Genomic DNA, 24,130 nt, shown 5'->3' with positions numbered 1-24,130 from the left:
ATTTTTTTTTTTTTTTGCTGTATCTTACCGTTTCTTTATATCATTAGAAACTTAATATTTTTCTTTAAATCAATTTACCACTTTTTCTGAACTAAAATAATTTAAAAATATATATCAGGAAGTAAAAACTAGTAGCACTTGCTATAAATAGAAGGCAACCATAAAATGAATCAGTGATAATGAAATGATTCTTAATACATCTTAAAAATTGTAGCTAACATTGCCAGCATTCTCTTTGGTTAAAAATAGAAACTAGCAATTGTTGAGACAGTTGCTGAAATGTATTGGCACCAAATTGAGAGTTCTCCTTGATATAATCAAGAGGACTGAAGTAAAATGTTACATTTCACTCTCTCCCTGTATGACTCAATATTATCAAACATTCCACATAAATTCATCTTCCCAGAGCCACCCCTTGTTCTCAGTCCACAGTTTGGAGAATGCTGCTAAGCAGCCCCCACTTAGCAGGCTTTAAATTGTAGGATGAAAAGATCTGGGAGGGAACTGAGCAGTCTTGAAGCTCAGCCCTTTCATTTTACACATCGGGAATCCATGATCTCTAAAATCACGGGGACCATGTATGACCCTTGATTCCCGATCTGCTGACTTTTCCCCCACAGCATGCTATCATTCCCATAGGTATGCTAAGATTGACATTATGTTGTTCTGCCAATGGAACTATTAATCCATGCTTGCTATTGTTCAGAGACAGACTTTTTAAAATTTTTCACTTAGGTTGATGTCACTTTGTAAAGCATACACTGTAAAGAGTTAGCGTGTTCCCTAATTACATGAAGTTTAACCTATGTTCACATTTTGAATAAACAAACCACCAAGGAATGAATCCTAAGAAATGTCATTCATTTAAAGTACACATATTGGCTAGGCTAACCCCAAATGAGAAGTTTTATGAGTAATATCCAAATTTAAATGCCAGCTACAAACATAAGTAGAAAATAAATTCATATTCGGTCCAACAGCCTGAAGTCCTACACATTTTGGACCTAATTCACCCTCAGATATTGATTACAATGACAGAAAATAAAGAGAAAGTAGAGACCTAGCCAGAGGGTACTTTAATAGTATTGTTAATGTGCCCTGAAGAGCTGTGTTCGCATACAAGTCCTCCCATCCTCACCGAGCCCAGGATGCAGCATCTCACTTCTTCTGTCCTATCTCTCCCACAGCACAGACGGACTTCTGAAACTTCCATCTCACCCCCTGGGTCCAGCATCGGGTCACCCAACCGAGTCATCTGTGTACGTATCACCCCTCAGCTACCAAAGGGCCTTGTTTAGCCCAGCCTGGCATTGAAGTATTTCTAAGGAGAGTGGAGCTGTCAGGTTCTATCCAACTCATATTTAGTGTGTGCCCTGTCATATGCTAGGCTCTGAGCCAGGTTCTGGGGGTGCAGTGAGGTACAGAAAGGGTGTGGACCCTGCTCTCAAGCTCACAGTCAGGTGAGCCAAGACTTAAGGGATCGTGTACAGCTTCGTGGAGCATGAGAAAGTGCAGTGACAGCGAGAGCCTCTGCTGGGTGATGAAACCACTGCAAAGGCTCCTTTCCGGTGCCTTCATGGCAACATCTGGCTCATGGGGTTTGAGAGGACCTTGTCCCATTCCTTGACTGAGACCAAGCAGTGTTCGGGTTGGACACTGAGTGGGTAGTGACACAGAGGGAGCAAGCAGTGTGTGATGAAGAGGCAGAAGGGAGAAGGAAGCCACAGCATGTGGAAACACAGCTATAAAGGATCTGCAGGCATGAAAAATAACTCTAACTGTGGGCAAGGACCAGGGATGAAGTAGACCACTTGCAGGTGACTGAGCTGCCATCTGCACAGCCACTCAAATATAGGCTCAGCATTTGCCAGGGATGTGGCAGAAGGAACAAGAGATGAGCTAGGTGGCCCCAGAAGTCCAAAACACACATTATTTATTCTTTCAACAAATGTGTGCTGAGGTTCCACTAACTCTTGTACTAAGCACTGTGCTCTGCCCTGAGCAAATGGTGGTGAGCAACATTGAACCGATACCTACTCTCACGCCATGGGACATATCAGGCCATGAAACAGCCACAGCTACGAGAAGTGCCAGGATGGAAATGCACAGGATGCCCTGATGAAGCTACAGCTAAACAGAGGGACCAGAGCATAGAACCAGAGTAAAAAGCTCTTACACTCAACTTTGAAGGATAAATAGAATTAAGCCAAAGGAGGTGGGCTGGCAGGGAGGCCAGGGAGAACTGAAATGAGCAACACACACTTCCTGATGGACTCTGCACTGTTCCAGCCTCCCACAAATCAAAGGAACCAAGAAACCCAGAAATGCGGAGGGATGGCTGAGAGCAAGGAACCCACTAGCCTGGGGTGGTCTCTGATACCATGGCTGAAGCATTACTCCAAATCCACATCCAGTTTCCTCTTTGACCCCTCGATAATCCCCATGGATGGCACCATTTCTTCTCCTTCCTTCCTCTGATCAATGAAAAAAAAAATGTAAGAATTATTGAGTGCAACTTCAATATGAGTCAGTATTACCATGTAGCTGTTGCAGAAGGAAAGCTTTTCTTTTTCTCCTTTGCTTTTTTTATGGTTCTAGGGATGGAACCCAGGCCGGGATACATGCTAGACAAGCGCTCCACACTGTGCCACTCTCCCAGCCCAAAACAAGCTACTTTGATCCTAAGCTGTATGCATTGACAGTTGCTATCTGGAATAAGAGAAAAGATGGTCCTCCTGAGACTATGAATGAGATCAAACCACAGCAGGATCAGTGGGCTCATTTTCAGGGCCTGCACTGTGAGAAGGTTACTGAGCACTGTGAGCACATCTCCAGAGGAGAGTCACCAGATGTGCCAGCTCGGGGAGCCACTGCACCAGGATGGCACTAATCGCCGTCTGGTTCCCCATGCTACCAAGAGGCTTTATTGATCCTGATGACACAGTTAGGCCCTGATGATGTTCACATCAGAGTCTTGGAGAAAGCCTCGAATTTTCTATCAGGAGCAGCTCCCTTGCAGGCGAACAGTGACACCAGGGGCTTCTCCACTAAGATCAGTTACCCTGCACATCTGTGTCTTTCCACCTTGCTCCCTTCTCACCCTCTGTGTGCCTCAGTACAGCTGCTCTGTCACAGGCATGTCACAGCACCCAACCTTAAGTCAGACCATTCCAAATACAGCCTCCAAATGGGGGGGGGGTGTCCCAGCCACATTAGGAACATACAACAACACGCAGAAAGATACTTGAGGTTTGGCATGAAAATGTAATCAGTGAACTTGAGGTGGATGGGTTCTTTGAAACCAGTTCTTTTTAATTTTCAAACTTCGTTCCATCCCCCCTTGACTTCTAGAAGCACCATCAGGTGGCTTGATTCCCACATCTCCTTTCTTCCTTCCTGGCTAATTATGTTAGGATGCCACTATTCAATCACTGTGCCTCCAGACCCAAGGTTCATTTATAGCATTATAAAATATAAATATAGTATTTTTGAGGTTTGGAGAAAAGTGCTTAGATGACTAAATATGCATCCAGATGAGTTTGTAAGATGCCAGGAGTCCTCAAGGTCAGGATCTAACATCCCAGGACAAAAGGCACCAATTACTTCAGCAAGAGGACTCCCCTGATAAGGTTCCCCTTACCCACTTACCCCAAATTGGTAGAGGTGAGTGTCTGTACCAAGCCAGCTCTGGCAGAAATTGTGTAGCACACCTCAGATGACAGTTCTGCTAAGAGGGACTTCATGAAGGATCGAGGGGCCCCCAAGGAAAAGCAAGGTATCGAAGGACTTCAGCAGTGGGTATTGCTGCCACCCCAGACATAAAGAGCCAAGGGAAAGGAATGGCATTACCAGGGCTGGTGAGACTGGAGCTACAGAAAAGCAGACACCAGGTGGGAGTCACACCCAAGCACAGCTGGGCAGGAAGGTGACAAGGGGAGTAAGGATTCAGCCTCTCATTCCACTCTGCCTCCTGTCTGCTCACACCTCCCATTGGCCAGACTTGCCTAAGAGCAACAGAGGCTGTGATGCAGCCCAGGGGGCTCAGGGCACACATCCAGGCAAGAAAGGACAGACAATGAGTCCAGGGTCAATGGAGAATAAACAGCCTGTGCCAGGGACTGGTCCAGGGATAGCAGAGTAAAGGGCCTTGGGAAGTTGTGTAAATAGTAAAGCTTATAAGGTACTTGTGAAAGCTTCTCTCTTTAGTATAGCCAGGCCCTGAGACTACCTACCCTTTGGGCACTGGGAGAGCACCATAAAGATTCTGTCTACAGTGGTCTCAGACTTAATCCACCTCACCCTGGGACCTTCCAGTCCACACAGTTACAGGAGAGAGACCCATCCTGGTTGGCTAGAGCAGGAACCAAGTCATGGCGGAAACAGCTGGAGGACAGATGTGCGGAAAGGACATGGCTTCAGGAGCCATGGGAGGTGGACTGACACATGAAAGGGAAGCTGTCTTCTAATCTACGTGCCTCTACAGCAGTGGACTTGGGCGAAGTCCAGTAGAAGTGTGAGCTTTATTTCAGTTCCCTCTAAAGGGCAGCTTTCCAAGACTAGCCCCTAGATGGTATAAGATAATGAAACCACCATCCTGGGAAGCCAAAAGGGGTGGGATGGGGCTCTCAGGTAAGACTACCTGGGTTCAGATCCTGGCTTTTGCTACTTATTGGCTGTGGGAACTTGGACAAGTTAATTGACTTCTCTGTGCCTCTGTTTCCTTACACAAAATGAAGATAATGTAATTCCAATATGAGAGTTGTGTGAATGAACTGAGTTAATCCATATAAGGGACTAGCAACTGAGCCTGGCTCACAATATGTGCTCACCAAATGTTAACTTATGTTTTACTACATAATTGCTTTTGTCTTCACCATCTTCTTCTTGGGAAGGTCCTCACTGTGTGGGGCTGGAAGACAGCATGCAGACTGTGTACTTCAGACTGGATTCAAAGTTGCCAACTAAATCATGCTAGCTGTGGAATATTTTGAGCCTCCATTTCTTCATCTGGGGAAATCGGAATGTTGTTAACACTTTACAGAGGTGCTATGACATTTAGAGAAGATAACTCTTGTAAAGCATGGGGCCTTAAAAACAGTATGTGCTCAATTATTATGTGCAGTTTTAGAATGGAGGCCCCAAGACCATTCTTATTCTGATGTGTAACTTCACTTCTGTCCTCCCATTCTGTCTATAGTGTAAACTGGGTAAGCTCGTTCCTCCTTTACCTTGTTTTGTTTCCTCTCCTTTCTCTTTTCCTTCTTATCCTTCTTCTTCTTTCCTACCCATTTCCATCTTCCCCAGGCTAAAGTGGATAATGAGATCCTTAATTACAAAGACCTGGCAGCTCTTCCCAAGGTTAAATCCATCTACGAGGTGCAACGTCCTGACCTCATTTCCTACGAGCCTCACTCCAGATACACATCCGACGAGATGCTGGAGAGATGTGGCTATGGAGAGGTACCTGTCTTGCCCTTCTCTCTGGGGCTGTCGAAGGAGCTTAGGTCCCAGTGGGGTCCCTAACTCCCTTCATCATAGATGGCTTGGCCTCCACAGTGTCGGCCCCAAGACTCTTCTAGATTGGAATTAATAGCCAACATTTAAAAATCAAGAGATTCCATCCAGAAACCTGGCTTTCTGGCTTTTTTGAAATATCAGGCATTGAACTTACCATCTGGAGATGGGTAGCAGCACTGCTATAGACAGGACATAGGCCCTCCATTCTCCCCAGTCCACATACTCCCTGTTAAATTCAATATGGAAGTTAAAGGCCCATAAGCATTTACCATGTGAGCTATTGTTTTTCTCATAATGAAGGAATCTGATTTATACTCTGCCCATGGCTCTCATCCCCAGCCAGACTCAATGCCCACTGAAGTTCATAATTCCTGGTTAAGCATGTTCTCTGAGTTCTGTGCCTGACTGTAAGCCCCTGTGGTCTAAGCAAGAGACTCATTCATAAAGGTTCAGCATCAAATGGCTTTAGAAGTCAGTACATGGTTGCTAGAAAGTTCTCTGGAGAAGGCAGGGTGGCCATCACACTGGGTGATCCTGGCCATCTAATGTCCCAGGAGATTTCTAATCCCATCTCAAGCCCCCTGAGCTGTAATAATTTGGAGAAGGAGCCCTGGCCCTGTAAGCAGGATCCCAGCAGTTCCAGAGCCACCACTGATTAGCTTGTGTCCTCAGGCATCCCCACATCTCTCTCTGAGGTTCTCTGAGTTCTGATCCCGGAAATGGACAAGGAGAAAAGGAATGAAGTGTCTGCCGAAGCTGATTCTCTGAAATTTGAATGACCAACCAGAACCCATGGGCCACAGCCAGCCCCCAGATGTTTTGATTCACTCACAGTGTCTTTCAAGAAAGTAAATTAGTTGTCAACATGTAAATGTTGGGAAATTGCTCTTAAGAACCTGCATTTCTGACTTGTCTGGGAAATTAAGAAGCTGGTCAGTGCTCGGCAGCATGGCGTGATCTGCTGAGGCGGAGTGGCAGCTGCCCTCTCTCATCAGGTCATATTGTCTCCAGTTTGCACACCACCCATCGGCTCCACTACCTTGCTGGTGGCAGCAGCCTGGCCCTTGCTTGCCCCTGTATTCAGATGCTTTTCCGTGGGTATTGCTCACGGCCACAGAGGGATCAAGAACCAGGAAAGAGACAAGAGGGTTGTGGGAATAGTTCTGAACTTCTGGTAGAGAAACCTGAGTCCAAGCCAAGACCCATCACCTCCTCCCTGAGAGGCTCTGCTGGCCCTAGCCCTCCTGTTGCCTCCCTAAGGGGTACACAGTTTTCCATGTGTACAGTATTAAAGTTTCCTGCCTCTTATCCTCAGTTCTGACATTCTGGAATTCTGAGTAGAACTATATGGAGAGGGAGCCAAGGGGAAGCTAAAGGCTCTTTCTTTGCAGAACCATTTAACCATATCCTGTCCCTTCCTCTTATCCTCCTCTCTCCCTCTGCTTCCTCCATGGCTGCCTTCCAACTCTTCGCTTCTAAGTCGCTGGGAACATTATCTCCCTACTCACAGGTAATTCAGCTGGTAGATATGACATTCAAAGAGACCTTTGGGTTCTTGTATCCCTTTATGTTCACCAAAAAGGGTTCTGATATCGGCCCTCCCTAACACCGCAAAAGGCTTGATCCCTTGCTCAAAGTGCCTGGCCCAACTAGGGCGAGGGCCTAAATGGCTGGCAGTGAACCCATGGTAATGGTTGGCAGAGAACCCAGTGAGCCCTTCCACCAGAAATCATGCCCCTTGTGTCCCTGTGATCCTCCAGACTCCAGGGACTGACCCACAGGTTCTATCCAAGGACTTCAAGTGATACATGAAGGCCTCAAAAATTCTCTGCCACCCTCCTCAGGCTATGTGTGCAACTCAGAAAAAGGGTCTCTGTATTCCTGCCCCTGCCCCTAGAATCCCCAATTCCATGTTGTTTCCCACTGCCTACTGCTGTTGGACAGAGGTCTGGCTCACATTCCCGTCTCCTCCTGCAGGACATCTATGAGAACCTGGACCTCCGGCAGAGAAGGGCTTCCAGCCCGGGATACATCGACTCTCCCACCTACAGCCGGCAGGGCATGTCTCCCACCTTCTCCCGCTCACCTCACCACTACTACCGCTCAGGTAAGGAAGGCAAGGGCCCCAGAGGGAGCCCCAGGGACAGTATAGCAATTTGGTGTCCCTGGAGTGCAGACGCAGCACAGGCCTGGCCAGGATCTACCTGACAGTATGGCCTTCTGGAGACCTGTAGCCATTACGGTCCAGGCCTGTGTGAATCTCTGAGTTATCCCTAGACAGGGGAAAGATAGGCTACAGGGAGCCTGGGTGCTGCCAGGAAAAGGGGTGGCAGGCAGCCCAACAACCCTGGCTGGAAGACTCTCCATCCTCATGCTTTGACCTGCCAGGCTAAATGAACCAGGCTAAATGCTGGACTGTAGCACCCAAAGGTCCAATCCCACCCAGTCAGGACCTCCCCTCTCAGCCTGCAGCTGGGGTGAAGCAGGTCCTGGGTGGAAGAAAGGGGCAGTCATGGGAGGAACCATCAGAGAGGGTGGGGAGCTACGCAGACAAGAAAGAAGGCGCCTGTGAAGCTCAGTGCAGTTGACTCTTACAATGAGCTGCGGTTTGGGGTCAAGCAAAGAAACAGGTGAAGCTTCTCCCTGCAGACGTGCATGAGAGCACATGCTTCTTCCACTGGAGCTGAGCACGCCGGGATGCCCAGCGCCCCCTCCCTGCTGTCATCACTCACTGCTTCTTTAACTGCCACTGCATTAATGCCTGTTTTCTCTGTGCCTCTGTTCTCTCTGGGGACCACTGCCTCCGTGCTCCAGGGCCCGAGAGTGGCCGGAGCTCTCCATACCATAGCCAGTTAGATGTGAGGTCCTCCACTCCGACCTCTTACCAGGCTCCCAAGCACTTTCACATCCCAGGTAGGCACTGTAGCCTGGCATTCTCAACATGGATGCATGCTCTGGGGGGTGCTGGGCACTGAGCCTCCCACTTGATGCTGCACAGGCAACAAGGAGAAGCTGGTTCCCAGGGTCCCTCCCTAACCATCACCCACACTAACCGCCCTCGAACCCCAACGTGCCCACACGCGTTAGTCTGCCCCATCGACAGAGCCAACCTTGATTAGGACCACAAAGCAGCAGCCCACAGAAGAACTGACAGGCAGTCTGAAATACCCTGACAAGTGCAATGACAGTAGTGAAGGCTGGTGGCGTTAGAGCTTTAGGGACTGAGTCCCAATCCTGCTTCCCTGAGCCTATGTCACTCTGTCTGTACAGACGGGCACTGTTCTGGGCCCTGAGATTGCAACAGAGTTCACTCAAGCTGGATCATGCCTTCATGGAATGTATATTCTAACGTATAAATTAACAACAAAAAAATAGGGCCAGGGATTTAGCTCAGTGGTGTCATCACCTGCCACACAAGTGCAAGATCCTGAGTTCAATCCCTGGTACGAAAAAATAATAAGTAGAAGGACAATTTCAGTGGTCAGGAAGGGCTTCTTGAAGGAGACAACATTTAAGCTGAAGAATGAGAAAGAATCAGCCCATGTAGATCCCAGAGAAAAACATCCCAGGCAGAGGGAACAGCTTGTATAAAGCTGGTGTGGCTCGAGGTGGTGAGCAGAGATGGGAAGAAGGCTAGATGCCCTTGTAGGTGTGGTCTTGCAGGACAAGGTCCCGCCCTGAGTTACAGCGGAGCCAGGCCCAGAACCCACCTTCCAGCTCTGAGCTCAGCTTTTCACTCCCCACTCACTTTCCCCGCAAGAGCTCGGCCTGCTGTTCCATCTATACCTCTCCCAGCTGCCCCTGAGGGGTCCCATCCTGTCTGGTTTTGTGGGGTGGGGGAGGAAGGTAATGCTGAAACTTGGCTGCAGCATTCCAGGGACTGTCACATGGTACAAGGTGTGACCACTGGGAGGAGCAGCGGGCATCTTCCTGCATGGGGTCTGCCGAGCATGCTGCATGCCCACCACTTAGTCCCACATCTCTTCCTTGGCACCATTTGTATCCATACCCCACCCCCATTCTTACCTAGAACCTGTTGGGGTGAGACTGGAGGTTCAACTCTGGAGAAAGATGGTGGTCCCTAGGGTAAAGTTGCTAAAACTCTCTCTTTTCAGAGATCAACTGACCAAGTATTATCTCCTTCTCTCCTGTCTTCTCTCTCCTTCCCATTTTCCCTTCCTGATCTGTCTGGCAGCTGGAGAAAGTAACATCTACCGGAAACCCCCGATCTACAAGCGGCATGGTATGGTCAGAGGCAGATAGGGCTTGGCCAGTTAAGGAAAGGGAGTCATTAACCATCTCTGCAGATGACTCTGCACAGGTCACCAGACGCAACCCAATGCAAGGCCACAACTTGGTCCTTCTTATTTGCATCCCCACAGTCACTCGCAGTAACCGTGGGGAGAGTTTGATATCATTTCAAAAGAGCAAGGAAGGCCTCATGTCCCCTAAACCCTTTCCCACCACCTCCCCAATCCCAATTACCTACTGTCTGGTGTCCCAAAACCCATGATCAGAGTAATTCTTATAAAACGCATGCAGCCTGGGAGAATTGCACCTCTAAGACAATGACACTCGAAAATATTTATTAGAATTGTATGGGATGCATACAGATTCCTAGACCCCACCCTAAAACTTACTGAATTGTAATTTTGTATTTTTTGACAATTTTTAATCCATGACTCTGACACCCAACCCAGTCTGGGAGCCACTACTGTGAGCTATTTGCAGTCATGGTCTACAGAGACAACCATCTGGTCCTTAGAGACTTATTAAAAAGGGACATTCCTTACCCCCTTTGAAGCCCCAGACACTCTTAATTAGAGATACTAAGAGTCTGGCCCAGGATCTGCACTAACTGGTTTTGTCCATAATCCCTGCCTACATTCAGTATTAGAGCTACCAACCCCTTCATCACTAAGACTTCCTGCTCATTTTTGCAGAAGCCCTTATTGTTGCCCTGTTGAATAAGTACATCCCTCCCTTTGAGGATGCAGAGAAGCAGCTGCCATCTGAGCATCCTTGCTTACTTACAGGTCTAGTTGAGTAACAGAGAGGAGCACAGACTTAGATGAGGTTGGAGATGGGCCAAGCAGTCCTGTGTCCGCTGATGCAAGGGGCAGTCCAAGTATAGACAGTGGGTCATGTGCTGAAGAGCCTGTGGTATAACAGAAATGTCCTCAGTTTCCAGGGGCTGATCAGGGGCTCACAGCGGGTCTGACTGTGTGCGAATACACATCTCTGGGGAGGACCTGCTGTGAGCCCTCAAGCGGCCATAGAAAGGCACCGACCCTGGCCAAATTTGGTTTGGTTTTCCATCCAGAAGGGATCCCCTGTCTATGGCCATACCACCTTGAATGCACCTGATCTCATCAGATGGGGCCCCATATTCCAAGCTTCTCAGGGCTTCCTGGAATCTTCTAGTTAGGCCCTGAGGAGCAGCGCCGAAGCAGACTCAGGAGTCCATGGTTTAGAGGGCAGATGAACTGGCAAAATGCAGCTGGCCAGCAGGGACCGTCCAGCAGCCAATCAAAAGAGAATTCACAAGCTTCACCGAAGGCAATCATCCTAGGACCATGCTAGTTTCTGCATTCTCCCTTCACCCCCAGCCTGTATCCAGTCTTTAGGCCACTCAGTAAATATTTGTACCTAAAACTGGCTTTCTGATCACCCAGTTGTGGGCTTACTTCAGATAGAAGCTTGAATCCAAGTTCTATCTGAGCCAGAACACCAATTCCAACACTTACAGATCAGGAAACTGAGGCAGAGATGGGCAGGATTTGCCCAGAGTTGGACCCCAGTTAAGTGGCACAGCTGGAAACAGAGCACAGCTTTGGTGATTCTCTGTTTGGGGCCATTTAGCCTCCCCAGATTGTGAAATTTCAGGATGTAAGAAGGCAGACTTGACTTGATTATCATGGATCATGGCTCTGTGTGGCAATTTCCTCCTAGATGTGGTTCAGATCAGTAACAACGGAGGGTTCTAAAGGGCCAGCAAGGAAAGGGCTGAGCTCACTTGGGAAACGTTACATCTTATATTAAGGATACAGTTTTAGTGTTCACTAAGGAACAGACAGAGGAGTCCATGAAGGTGCTAGAAGGAGCCTTTGCTTAAGTTTGATCCAGTTCTAAGGAAGACTTGCTGTGTGGTCTTGAGCCAGTCCCTTCCCCTATCTGGCTTTCAGATCCTCAATACAAAATAAGAGTCTGGCCCAGGGCTTTTCTAGCTCCAATGCTTCATGTCTCTGACCCTCCTACCAGAGACCTGTGGCCCTGAAGTGATCTCCCACTCTTGGACTGAGCCTGGCAGGGCAAAGAAAGGGTGCATGCTCCCAACCAGGCACTCTGGCTTCCTGAAGCACTCTCCTTGGGTTCTTTGCAGGTGATCTGTCTACAGCAACTAAGAGCAAAACAAGTGAAGACATCAGCCAGGCCTCCAAGTACAGTCCAGCCTACTCGCCAGACCCCTACTATGCTGCTGAGTCTGAGTATTGGACCTACCATGGGTCCCCCAAAGGTAGCATCCCCATAGGTCCCTGGGGCCAGAACCCTGGCTCCTACTGCAGGAACTAGGGAGGTCAGAACTGTCACCCACTCCTTCATCCAATCATTCTGAAAAAGAAAGCTTAGAAGAACTATACTGAGGATTTTAATTCATTCGACAGCAGGTATTGAGGGCCAGCCACATACCCTAGGGATACACTAGATAGTACATTAGACCAGGTTCCTAGAAATGATACCCAAGATGTAGGAGAGTTGATGTCTGAGGTATGCTGTCCAGCCAGAGGATGACAAAAGCCCCTCAGTTGCCACAGAAAGGGTGACAAGGAGGTAAGTCAGTGAGGAGTGTAGAGATACATCTGCAAAGACTGAGATGGGAAGGCAGGTTCCACTGGAGGGAAAGAAAGGTTATCTGCTTAACCTTGAGATTCAAGAGGGATGGGAGCAAGGGTGGGATGAGGCCTTCTGAGTTGAAGTAAGGATTTTAGTTATTAACCTAAACAGTGAAAAGCTACTGGAAATAGTGATATGATCACAATTATGCTTTTAAGAGACCACTTTGGCAATAGGGTGAAAAAATGGCTTGGAGAATGGAAAAGGAGCGAATGTGGGGAGATGGAAGGCTCTGATAGGTAGGCACCCTGATCCTCAGCGGAGCACCCCACGCAATCAGATGGCCAAGGTGTTTCTTTCACGTACTGGGAGGAATTTTCTTCAGAGCCTCTTTGATTCAACACTTGGCTTTGCTAATTGAATGTCCAGTCTAGGCAAAGCTTCATGGATGCTCAGTGATTACCTCTTTATTACGCTCAGATACTACTCCATTTAGAAGAGAAGGTAACACAGAGAAACAACCAAAACCCAAAGGGAACAGGGACCAGCACCCATAGGAAGTAAATGTCCAGAGAGTGCAAACACAGAACCACTTCATCCGGATGAGACTAAGGAAAGGAAGGAAGGAGGGAGGGAAGGATGGGTGGGAAGTCAGTCCAATGGCTTAAGCCAGCGCAGGTGGAGTGGGGAGAATCTTCTAGAGCTGATCCCATGGTCCTTTGGCAGTGCCCCGAGCCAGAAGGTTCTCATCTGGAGGAGAGGAGGATGACTTTGACCGCAGTATGCACAAGGTGAGCAGACCACATCACTGAATAAAATGCTTACAGGATTTTTTTTTTTTTTTTGCAAATGACAAAACCAAATTCAAACTAACTTAAATGCATAATTGAAAAGTTAAATGGTAGGATTAGCTTCGGATATAGCTAAATCTAGCAACCCTAAAAGAAATGCCATGGGGTGTTGCATTTAGTAAATTCTTTCCTTTGTGGAGCATACCTCTGTGTCGGTTTCACGGCAGGTTCTTTTCATGTAGCAGTAAGTGGAAGCCACCTTCATAGATCACTGGAATGTAATATGGTCCCGCCACTGCGGAAAGCAGTTCCTAAAGAGTTAAACATAGAATCGCCACGGGACCTAGCAATTCCACTTCTAGGTATATACCCAAGAGAACTGAAAACAAATACGTGTGTGTGTGTGTGTGTGTGTGTGTGTGTGTGTGTGTGTACACAGCAGCAGTAAGCACAGTAGTCAAAAGGCAGTCACAGCCCAAATGTCTGTAAACTCATACGCAGATGAACAAAACATGGCACATTCATGCAATGGAACATTACTCAGCTATAAAAAAGAATGAATTACTCATGCATATCTCAATATGCATGAACCCCAAGCACATAATTCTAGTGGGAAAAGAACCGCAGAATCCCACAAATTGTGTGTTTCCATTTATATTTATATAGAATACCTGAAATAGGTAAATCGATAGAGTCATAACAGAAATTGATGTGGATCAGGGTCTGAGGGGAGAAGGGAATGGGGAGGGATTGTTTAACAGTCCGAGAGTCTTCTTTGGGGTAATAAAGCCATTTTGGAAAGACGGCGGTGGTATTGGCTCAACATTTACTAACTGCCACTGCCTTGTCCACAATCAGCTCTCCATATCTAAAGGTCACGGATTCACCATCTACAGATAGAAAACATTTGAAAAAGACTGCCTGTGCGGAACATGTACAGACGTCTTGTCATTACTCCCTAAACAATCCGGCACAACAACTGTTACACAGCATTTCCATTGTCTTGTTATAAGTAACCTAGAGACAATTTAAAGTATGGAGGAGGGTGTGCCTAGGTGAGTTGCAAATACTACTCAGTTGTACATAAGAGACTCGCGTGCTAAGGAGTCTGTCACGCTTTGGGAGTGGGAGTCCTGCAGCCACTCCCCTAGGAACACTGTGACATGACTGTACTTCAAATTGGCTAATTTTAGGTTACATGATTTTCACCTCAGTTTTTTAAATGGCTGTCTGCCTGTCATTAAACCAATCCCTGTGACCAGAGTAATATGACTCTGTCACTGCCTGGTCCTGCTTTTTTGTGCCACCTCCAGACCCTCACCCAGACCTCAGGATCACTTGTGGAAAGGAGAGGCGGTCTGGGAGGAAAGCACGGGTATACACAGAGGCACAATGCTGGGGAGGCAAACGTGACACAGACAGCTTAAAAAGGATCCAACAGCTCCGCCTTCCCCAAACCTGTTCTATCTCGTGCGCTTCGCTTCCTTCTAACTTCATCATTCTCCTCCCACCCCTAGCTCCAGAGTGGAATTGGCCGGTTGATTCTGAAGGAGGAGATGAAAGCCCGGTCCAGCTCCTATGCGGATCCCTGGACCCCTCCGCGGAGCTCCACCAGTAGCCGGGAGGCCTTGCACACAGCTGGCTATGATATGTCCCTCAATGGCTGTAAGCACTGATTTGGATGCCAGCATCTGTTGGCTGTTTGCTTTGAGCCAGGCATTTTGTGAGACACAGCCTAGACATCCTCTACTCTTCCCAACAGCCCTGTACAGTGTGCCCTGTATTAGTCAGGTTTTCAGTTGCTGAGACACAGTGCCCAGCGCCCACAACTAAAAGGAGGAGTTTAATTTAGCTCACGCTTCAGAGAAGTCAGTCTGTGGCAGTGGTGGCAAACCTATGGCTGTCTGTTAGAATTGAAAGCTCTAAAAGGTTTCCCATCACTGGTCTACAGTCTTTGTGGCTCCAAAGCAGGAACATTGCGGTGGAATGTCATGGTAGAGCAAAGATGCCTACTTCATGGCAGCCGGGAAACCGAGCAGGGGAACAGCACCAGTCAGGACATGGTCCAGGGACCGTACATAGCACCCAAAGCCACGCCTCCACAAGTCACCCAGAAGTACCCAGAAGCGTGCGTTATCAGTCTCCCACATGGATCCCAAAGCCAGTCGAGTTGACCCTCCTTCCCAAGTGCACAACCCCTAACTTACTACAGAGGGGGAACTTTCCCAAGACCACTGAGTATATAAGTGATGGTGCTCCTGCTTCCTGAAAGTGTTGTGAGAACACAGCCAGCCCCAAACTCCACCCTTTGGTCTATAAGAGGATCAGGAGAGGCTGGCCACAGAGGTTAACCCAAGCCCACCCACTTCCCCCATTCCCTGGTACCACCTCTGGGAGCCTCCCCTGGGTCTGGAATACAAGCATGGTAAAGGGCTGGATGCAGCAACAAATGAGACCATGCCGTGCCTTGAACTCCTCTTTGGACGTTCCTACGCTGTGACTTCTAATCAGCCTCAGTGTAAAACAAGTACCGTAGTCTGAGTGTCTAAAGATATGGGGGCCTGTTTCCAGAGGTGCTGAGCCTCCCATCTCTTGCAGGTATACAAGCAGACACTTCATTCACGCATTTCCCCGAGACTCTCTCACTGCAAGCTCCTCCTCTTCCTGAACACCCACACATACTCTTCTGCCTCCTTTTTTATACCTCTGTGGGATTCAGTCTTGCCAGGAAATCCCATCTCAGATCAATACTTGATGGACAGTAAATCATTTATTACATTCCTGTGTGCCAGGAATGATAATTCCTGGTCCTCCCAGATCCCAGCAATGTAGAAAGATTATCATCACTCATTTTATAGATGAAAGAACTGAAATTGTGCCCCCTCCCAAGATCCAGAAGCCACTAATTGACTGAGCCAGGATCAGACTGAGTTCAAGGGACCCAAGGCTTCGAGCTGTTCCCTCTTAACCTAGCTCCACCCTGGATCTTGATGACACTGAAGACAACGGGGGTAGTGGTGATGTGTCAGGTGCTGTGCTCATATCGTACTGTGTTTTGCCATCTATTCTTCACAAAAGACCTGTGAAGGAGACACTCACTCCCATTTCACAGATGAGAAAACAGAAGCCTGATTAAATAACTTGTCTGCAATTAGGCCGCTCCTGATGGCAGAGGTGGGGCCAACTGATGGCATTTCCCTATCTGACCCCTGCTCCACCCTGTCTTCAGCCCCTAGTTTTGGGTGAATGCAGAGTGCCCCAATGCTGCTCAAAATTCACCTCTGTATAACTTAATTTGAACAACAAGAATCCCAGAGCACCTTCTCTGTGCCAGGTGCTTGGCTGAAAACTGGCTGCAAGAGGGAAGGTGAAATGCAGCCGTAACGACTGGAAACCGACCAGTGGGAAAGGAGGTGCTGTCCCCAGCCAGGGTGCCCAAGGATGGGACTTATGTGTCTTTTCTTATATCTCCCTGTGCCCATGAACTGATGTCTGGCTCTTCTCTCTTGCAGCCCCTCGTTCGCACTACCTGGCTGACAGCGGTACGTTCTGCCTGCTCCACCTCCAGCCTGCCGCGCTCTGCACGGGCAGAGTCAAGTCAGCTGCAGCTCCTTGAATCTCTGATGGCCACAGAGTATATATGTCTTGGCACAGTTCTGATCTCGAATAGTCCACCCCACTGTAGTTGTCAGACTGTGGCCTCACTTTGGGGTTCTAGACCAGAGAGGCCATGTCCAACGGTCCCTAAAGAGAAGGAAAAAGCACATGCCTTTTCCACCCACGTGGGAGCCTGCCTGTCTGGTTCTGAGCTTGGCTCCGATTCCAGGTCCTTTATCCAGGGCCATGCTGTGGCCAGAACACAGGGGACCTTCATAGAAAAGCTGTGTGTGTGAAGGACAGAAAACTGTGTGCACGTGTGCCTCTGGTGGGCTTGAATCCTACCAGTTATCCCCAAGACGGTCAAGCTGTAGGTGCAGAGGGCATCAGGATGAACTGTGGCTTCTGGCTCCTGCCCCTTCCCGCTGAGTTGGGAGTAACATCAGCTATTTGTAGATAGATGGCCCCTACCTTGGGGCTCCTAGTAATTGCTCTGACTTCTTTTCAGATCCCCTCATCTCCAAATCTGCCTCCCTGCCTGCATACAGGAGAAACGGGCTGCACAGGGTAAGATGGGCTGTGCTGGGAGACACTGCCCCAAGGTGCTAACAAGCCCAGCATCAGCTCCTTGCTCTGATGAATACTTATGGGTAAAAATGGAGGAAAGGTCTTGAGGGTAGAGGTGGCTTCATTAAAAGAACCTATGGCAATGACCTGCTCCCTTCCTTATGTGTCCATCGTGAAGAAGGGCCCAGGAGATAGGCTGGGGAAAACTAGTACATACTGGTCAAGAGCTATGTGCCAGTTACAGAACTTTACAAGCATCAACTCCTGTGAGCTTCACAACCCACAGGAGGTGGGTGGTATTAACGACCTACTTTGTGGATAGGGGAATGGAGGCAGGGAGCGATGAGACAGTGTGCCCAGACTCTCACACCCTGTGTGTCGTGGGGCCAGGGCTCAAGCCAAGGCCACCTCTCCTTACAGCCCACACCTGACTGCCAAGTGCCAGGGGCCTCTAACACAGCACATAGCCTTCTGAGCTCTCTGACAGCCTGTGACACAAAACCTTCATGGGAGCAGTGAGCTGGCTTATAGGCTGAAAGGAAATGAAAACATGTCTTGCTAGTAGTAGGAACGGTCATGTGACTGGACTGTGACAGGACGTAAGCCAGGAACGTTGAAATAGATAGATGTTCAATTATTGACCACCTACTAAGTGCCAGGCACAGCTCCAGGTGCTGGGGATCCTGTAAGTGGGGGGATGGACAGTAAATTTTAAAAACGTGTGAGAGGAAGGGCTATGATGGAAAACAAAGCAAAGGGTAGAAAAGGGTGACCAGAGAGGAGTGGATTTGAGCAAACTCCTGAGTGTGAGGAGGAACCCTCACCCTCTGCAAGAGCCGTGTGAATGCAGGAAAGTGCAGTGTCTCGGCCCCTGGGCAGGGAGGGTGCAATGATCCTCCTGAGCCACATGACAGGACCAAGGAGGGAGGAGGTGAAACCAGGCAGGAAAGTCATTAGGGCCTTGCACACTGGGTAAGCACTTCAGACGGTTTCAGGAAATGTGCTGTGTGACCCAACTCAGGTTTTTAATGGGCCCCGCCCAGCTGGTGTGTGCAATAGAGGCTGCAGAGGGGCAGAAATGGAAGTGATAGATTCATTAGGAGACTGTCTTTGGGCAGAACCTAAGGGCACCTGCAGAGCAGTGGCTGGTGTTAGTAACCCCTGCATGCTGAGGGCCCTGTCACCACACTCAGAGGCCAGATGTTCATTCGTTAGACAGATGTTTATTGAAAGCTTCTTCTGTATGCCAGGTACTACTGTGGGGACTTGGAGTACATCAGTGACCAAAATCAACAAAGATCCCTGCCCCTCAGAGCTGACATTTTTGTAGGAAGAAACAGAAAGTATGCAATAAGTAGGGGGAAAGCCCAATTATATAGAATGTAAGAAGTTAGTGCTATGGAAAAAAAAAAGATGAGCAGGTTAAGGATGACTAAAAGTTTGTGGAGGGGACAACTTGCAACTGTCAACAGTGTTGTCAGCAGAGATCCCATAAAACGGTATTTGGCGATAAAATAGAGCATGAGATTAAATGCACAGAATAAATGGGTAAGGGTTGAATGCCTAACATGTGCTAGGTCAAGGCACAGAAAGGCAGCAGTGAGTTCGATTTCCCTATCTTGAGACTGAGGCCATAAAGGGGGCCCTCAACCCGTCAGCCCTGGTCCTTGCTCTAGAGATGAGTGAAACTTCAGAGAGGCAGAGGCGAGCATATCTCAGACCATCCCGGCTTTGTCTCCTCTGCAGACACCCAGTGCAGACCTCTTCCACTACGACAGCATGAACGCAGTCAACTGGGGCATGCGAGGTGAGCGCGGGTCTGGCCGGGGTTACAGGAGGTGGCTCCTTCTGGGACTTCCCAGGGACTCCGGATGTGTTGCTCATAGCTGCTGCTTGACCTCTGGCAAATAATTGCTGGGATTCCATCTCTACCCTGGGCTCTGTCCAAACCCTGAGTTTCAATCCCTCTTTTCCCCCTGCTCTTCCTCTCAAGTCCCCAACCTTGGGTGCTCTCCAGGCCATCTGTCCCATCTGGGTTCGCAGAGCCACTGCAGAGTGCCGATGTCCCTGTACTGCTGAGCTAGAGTTGCCTGGCAGCCCCGGTGAAGGGAAACACCCAGAGCCAAATGGACATTGTTCCCAGAAAAAAAAAAAAATTCCATGAGCTGCGTGCTTTCTGCCAGGAAAGTTCTCACGCTAGCACCCACCAGCTCCCCTCAGTAGGCACAGGGAGGAGGAGCACACGTCAAAATCTTAGTGCGTACCCCCAGAAGAAGGAAGTTCACGTCCATGTGCTTCCAGAGCTCACATCCTTTTATATCTATTTTAAATATCTCAAAACCTATTTTTCCCTTAAAGCCATCTCAAGATTAACCCCTATGTGCAGTCGTTCACCATACTCACATGAGCTGTGGCTCTTTTCCGTGGTGAATTCAGCCAGGACAGGGTCTCTGGATGACCAAGACCAGGAAATGTATGGAGGCCAGACATCATCGGAGGCCAAGGCAGCAGCCAGGGTAGTGATGCAAAGTCAAGATTGATGGGTTTGACTCTGTTCTTGTCTCTTTTCTCCCTGCAGAGTACAAGGTAAAGGATACATAGACCCTGGGGGTCTCCAGGATGCTGGGAGCCACTACACTGGGGATCAGCAAGAGGATGAGACTACCTCTATGCAGGAAAGGGAATATAGAGGAATAATCTCCAGAGTTCAAGACTAACATTTCCTGTCCCTCTTTGGACCACTTTCCCTGAATCCTGCCCAAATCTCCTGCCTATAAAATCAGGCCATTCCCCTGGGCCTCCAGGACTCTGGTGGCTTACTAATCACCAATTAGGAGACACATTCAGGCCTGTGCCCATGTTAATGCCAAATACCATCAAGGTTCTCTTCGACAGAGTCAGGGGACTTTGTGGGGCCTTGCCTTTGGGGCGAAGATGCCTTAAGGCTTCTAGGCCACCCAAATAGGGGCAGATCCAGCCTTCCTCCAGACTTAATCTCTGTCCCTCTCTGAATAGAGGAAGGAACCCAACAACAAAGTACAGATGAAAGAGACAAGCCCATCTTCCTCACCCAAGCTGGAAATGCCTCCCACATACCCTTTTTTCCCTAGATCTACCCTTATGAACTGCTGCTGGTGACCACAAGAGGAAGAAACCGACTACCCAAGGATGTGGATCGGACACGCTTAGAAGTAAGTCTAGAAAACTGAGCAGAAGCCTTTGGGTTTGAAGCTCCCTGATCCAACCCAGCTTGGGTGACATTAAGATCCCACAGCTTGTTGAAAAAGTAGAGCCTTGAACCAGTTTCCGCAGCTCAAAGCAGTTCCCTGCCACCGTGTGTTGCCTCTTCTACCGATCAGCACCTGTGGTGAGCAGCAGAGTGTCCCTGGCTGGGGTTGGAGTTCTGCAGACACAGGAGAGTGCTAGACTTAATCCCTGCCTGCAAGGGGCCTGCAGTCTCCAAATTATACATAAAGCTAGTGCTTGCAGTGGGGGAGGATGGAAGAACAGCACTAAATCGAAGGTAAAAGCATAAATAAGTCCCAAGTCAAATTCCCTCTGTTCACAATCCTCTGCCATCACAAGGTGAGCAGCTTTATTTAGCCAAGTGACATCCTCTTTAAACCTTATTTTTCTCCTCAGTCCATGAGGGTGCTGTGCTTCCCTCCAGCTGCCAAAAAAAAAAACAATGAACAATATACAGGAAGCCTTCAGCACAGAGTTTGGCAATGGACTGGGTATTAAGTACTCAGTAGATGTTAAATTGCTGCTATTCAGGAAAGACCACTAAGGCTTGGGATGATTGACACTAGATTAGCAGAAGGATCTGGATGAACTTGGAAAGCAGGTGGCTTTTGGCTAGAGAGAGGGAGAGCAGCATCATGAGTGGTGGAAACAGTGTAGATAAAGGTGAAGAGTGGCTGAGCATGATGTCAGGCATTCAAGCAGTGCAGTTAAAACATGGAAGAAGTGTTAGCCCCTGGCCTCCTCTGTCTGGTATACCTCACCCCTTCCCTGATGTGCCTCTCCCTGCCTCTCCTTACCTTCCCATCTCCATAGAATGCTTTCCCCATCCTGTGAGCTTCCTCAGGCCCCAGGGCCCACACTAGTAATCTCAAAGCCCTAAACCCTCCTCCAGCCCTCCCTCAGGATGGATCCTGTTCCTTCAGCTTCCCCTGCCTTATGTCCAGGATCCAGATCTCCTTTACATCAGATCATTGACTTTTTCTTTGTCTCTGCCTGACCTTGATCTCCCTAAGGGCAAAAACAGTCCTCTGCTACAGTGCCCTGGCTGGGAAAGATGTCAGGAAATGTTTGTGGAATTGAAGCTGCCCAAGCAGAAGGCTCAGTCCTCCTTGGGAAAGCGTATAAGCTACCCTTGACCTATTGCTGAGGAATCACCCAAGGTAGTGGTAAAGGAGGGGAATGCAAGTGGCCCGGAAGTTCTATGTGTCCTCCCAGCTCTAGCACGCTGGGTTCGCAGCCTGAGAACACAGAGCAGCCTCCCCACATGTGTTACTAGGGCCTCCTCTGTTCACTGTCTGGAACTGAGCGGCTGCAGGTGCTGAAGGGGACAGCTCCCAGGGCAGCTTCGCTGAACCAGCGTGGAGAGATGCACAGATTCTGCAGGCCCCTAGCAGCTCAGGCCAGGCGAGTTCAGCCTTCCTGAATATCAGAGTCAACCAAGGAGCATCTTCTATACAGGCTCCCAATCCTAGACATACTAAATCAAAACCTGGGGAGGAGCAACTGCATGAGTATATTTTAAAAGCTCTCAGGAGTATCTACAGTGTAGAGGCCAGACCACTAAGTTAGAAAAACTGCCTTGCACCAGCTCAAGGAATGGTCTCTAGAAGGAAGATCCTAGCCCTGACTTCCAGGAGCTCAGGTATAATATTCATTCTTCAAAATAATGTTCATTAAAAGTCTATTGTGTAGATGGTATATATCTTGCCTATACAGGCCATGTACTGATCTGGATGTTTTCAGGGACCAGTAAACAAAGCAGAGACCATGCCCTCTTCAAGCATGTATGTATTTCTCTTTCTAAGCTTGATTTTAAATTTCATTTTGAAAAATTTCAGGCCTCTCAAAAAGTTGCAGGAATAGTAAAATGAGCGTTCATCTACCCTCCACCCAAATGCACCAATTGTTAATATTTTGCCCCACTTTAAATGCCACATACTTCTAAATCTAAAAGCTTTCAACAGTGTATCACACTTTCACAGCTGCTTAGAAGAGGGAAGGAAAAACAGAATGGGGGAGGCTTCCGTGTAGTGCAGAATAATGTTTGATCATGGAGCATACTTGGTTTCATATGAGAGAGAGATTTTCAAAGGATTTATCCGTGGGTTGAAAAATGTAAGCAGCAACTTTATTCATTGGACTGAACAGCATTCTAGATCATTTGTTACAGTACTAATTAGAAGAAATGCACCTTCAAATCTTGGATATGCCTCCTTTTTCTCCCAAACGGGGTGTAGGGTGACATTAATCCATACACACTTCCAGGCACAAATGCATGGAATAGGAAAAGCTGAAGTCCAGAGTTGCCTGGCAAGTGCTTGAGCAAAGCCAAAGCTTTGCCTGAGCCAGAAGCCACCCAGCAGATCAGCTGCAGAGGCCCCTCTGCGGAAACTGCATTTCTTCATTCATTGGCTCAGTGTGTATTTATCACACAGCCTCCCGGGAATACACAGAGACTGCCCCTACCCACACCTCCCCTCCTCACCCTGCTCTCTCTCCATCCCCTCCACCTCCTTCAGCGCCACCTGTCCCAGGAAGAGTTCTACCAAGTCTTTGGCATGACTATCTCGGAGTTTGAGCGGCTGGCCCTCTGGAAGAGGAATGAACTGAAGAAGCAAGCCCGGCTGTTCTAGGCAGAGGCTCTATACATATAGATGCATTTGTATAAAGATGTATGTAAAAGCTCTATCCTGAAGCACGGTATGATCCTCTTGTGTAACAGGATACACTGCCTGCCATGAGACTTGCTTTTCTGTACTATCAGGCACACCCATATCATCAAAGTATTTTTTATGCTCCTTCTCTTTTCTAAGTGCTGTAGGATCTGGGAAGGGATTTGAGGGGACTCTGTCCTTTTACTGGGGATCTTTTTTATACTGAAACATCTGTCCTAACTTGAGTCCCCCAAGATCCAACTCTCTTTCCTTAAAAGGAGCCTGGGGAAGTCTCTCTACTCTCTGCTTCCTGGCCCTTTTTCAAGTCTCCAGGGCTGATGCTGACCATGCAGCTTCTGCACACTATTGGGCCCCAGAGGGGCCCTCCCGTGGGCAGATCCACAGCAATCTCCCCAAATCACTGAGCTCATGAACAATTTTCTCTGCACCCCCAGTTGGGAGCTCAGGGCTCTCTGGGGGTAGGAGTATGAGCTTCAAATCCATTTATCACACCAGTAGCTGGAAGTGGATAGGGCCGTGGCCTCTCCTTAGCTCATCAACTGTCCCCCTCTATCCTCAGTCCTGACCTCTCCCTTATCCAGATCTAGGATTCATGGTAGGAAAAAGGAAAAAGGCACTTCCCTTCCCTCCACTGCCTGTAGCTGGCCCCTCTGCCTGGCCTGGACTTGGAGAAGTAGAGGAAGAAAGGAGCTGGAGGGGAGGGAGAGCCCAGCCCCCAGAAGAGGCGAGTCCGTGGACCTACCGGCCCTCCTCTTGCCCTCACTGCTCGCAGCACCTTCTCACCTCCCCGCTTTCTTGGAGAGGCCCATAACTGCAGCCTGCAATCTTCAGCCTTATTACAATCTCTGTGCCTGATGATCTACACACCACAGGGCTAATGTCCCCACCACAGCACCAACAAAA

At 48.6% G+C, this 24,130-nt stretch overlaps 1 protein-coding gene across 6 annotated transcripts in view; it reads left to right on the top strand.

The window, feature by feature from the left end:
• The window catches only part of Ablim3 (actin binding LIM protein family member 3), a 106,521-nt gene extending 82,391 nt beyond the window's left edge, over positions 1-24,130 (top strand). The window contains exons 9-23 of one of the 6 annotated variants that reach the window (XM_010627118.1): positions 1,188-1,259; positions 5,305-5,460; positions 6,998-7,027; positions 7,495-7,624; positions 8,332-8,430; positions 9,713-9,760; positions 11,900-12,034; positions 13,078-13,142; positions 14,660-14,807; positions 16,655-16,684; positions 17,248-17,306; positions 19,053-19,113; positions 19,885-19,892; positions 20,417-20,497; positions 23,072-24,130. In XM_010627118.1, the coding sequence (XP_010625420.1) occupies positions 1,188-1,259; positions 5,305-5,460; positions 6,998-7,027; positions 7,495-7,624; positions 8,332-8,430; positions 9,713-9,760; positions 11,900-12,034; positions 13,078-13,142; positions 14,660-14,807; positions 16,655-16,684; positions 17,248-17,306; positions 19,053-19,113; positions 19,885-19,892; positions 20,417-20,497; positions 23,072-23,185 (1,236 nt within the window). In that variant the 3' untranslated portion in view covers positions 23,186-24,130. The remainder of the gene's footprint in view (positions 1-1,187; positions 1,260-5,304; positions 5,461-6,997; positions 7,028-7,494; positions 7,625-8,331; positions 8,431-9,712; positions 9,761-11,899; positions 12,035-13,077; positions 13,143-14,659; positions 14,808-16,654; positions 16,685-17,247; positions 17,307-19,052; positions 19,114-19,884; positions 19,893-20,416; positions 20,498-23,071) is intronic. The other 5 variants (XM_010627120.1, XM_010627122.1, XM_010627121.1 and 2 more) reach the window with 5 other exon arrangements.

The sequence above is a fragment of the Fukomys damarensis genome, unplaced genomic scaffold (genome assembly GCF_012274545.1).
Source record: "Fukomys damarensis isolate Sample0158 unplaced genomic scaffold, DMR_v1.0_HiC HiC_scaffold_3, whole genome shotgun sequence".
Classification (NCBI taxonomy): Eukaryota; Metazoa; Chordata; class Mammalia; order Rodentia; family Bathyergidae; genus Fukomys; species Fukomys damarensis.
The sequence above is the reverse complement of the archived record's forward strand: the minus strand, read 5'-3'. Positions and strand labels throughout refer to the sequence as shown.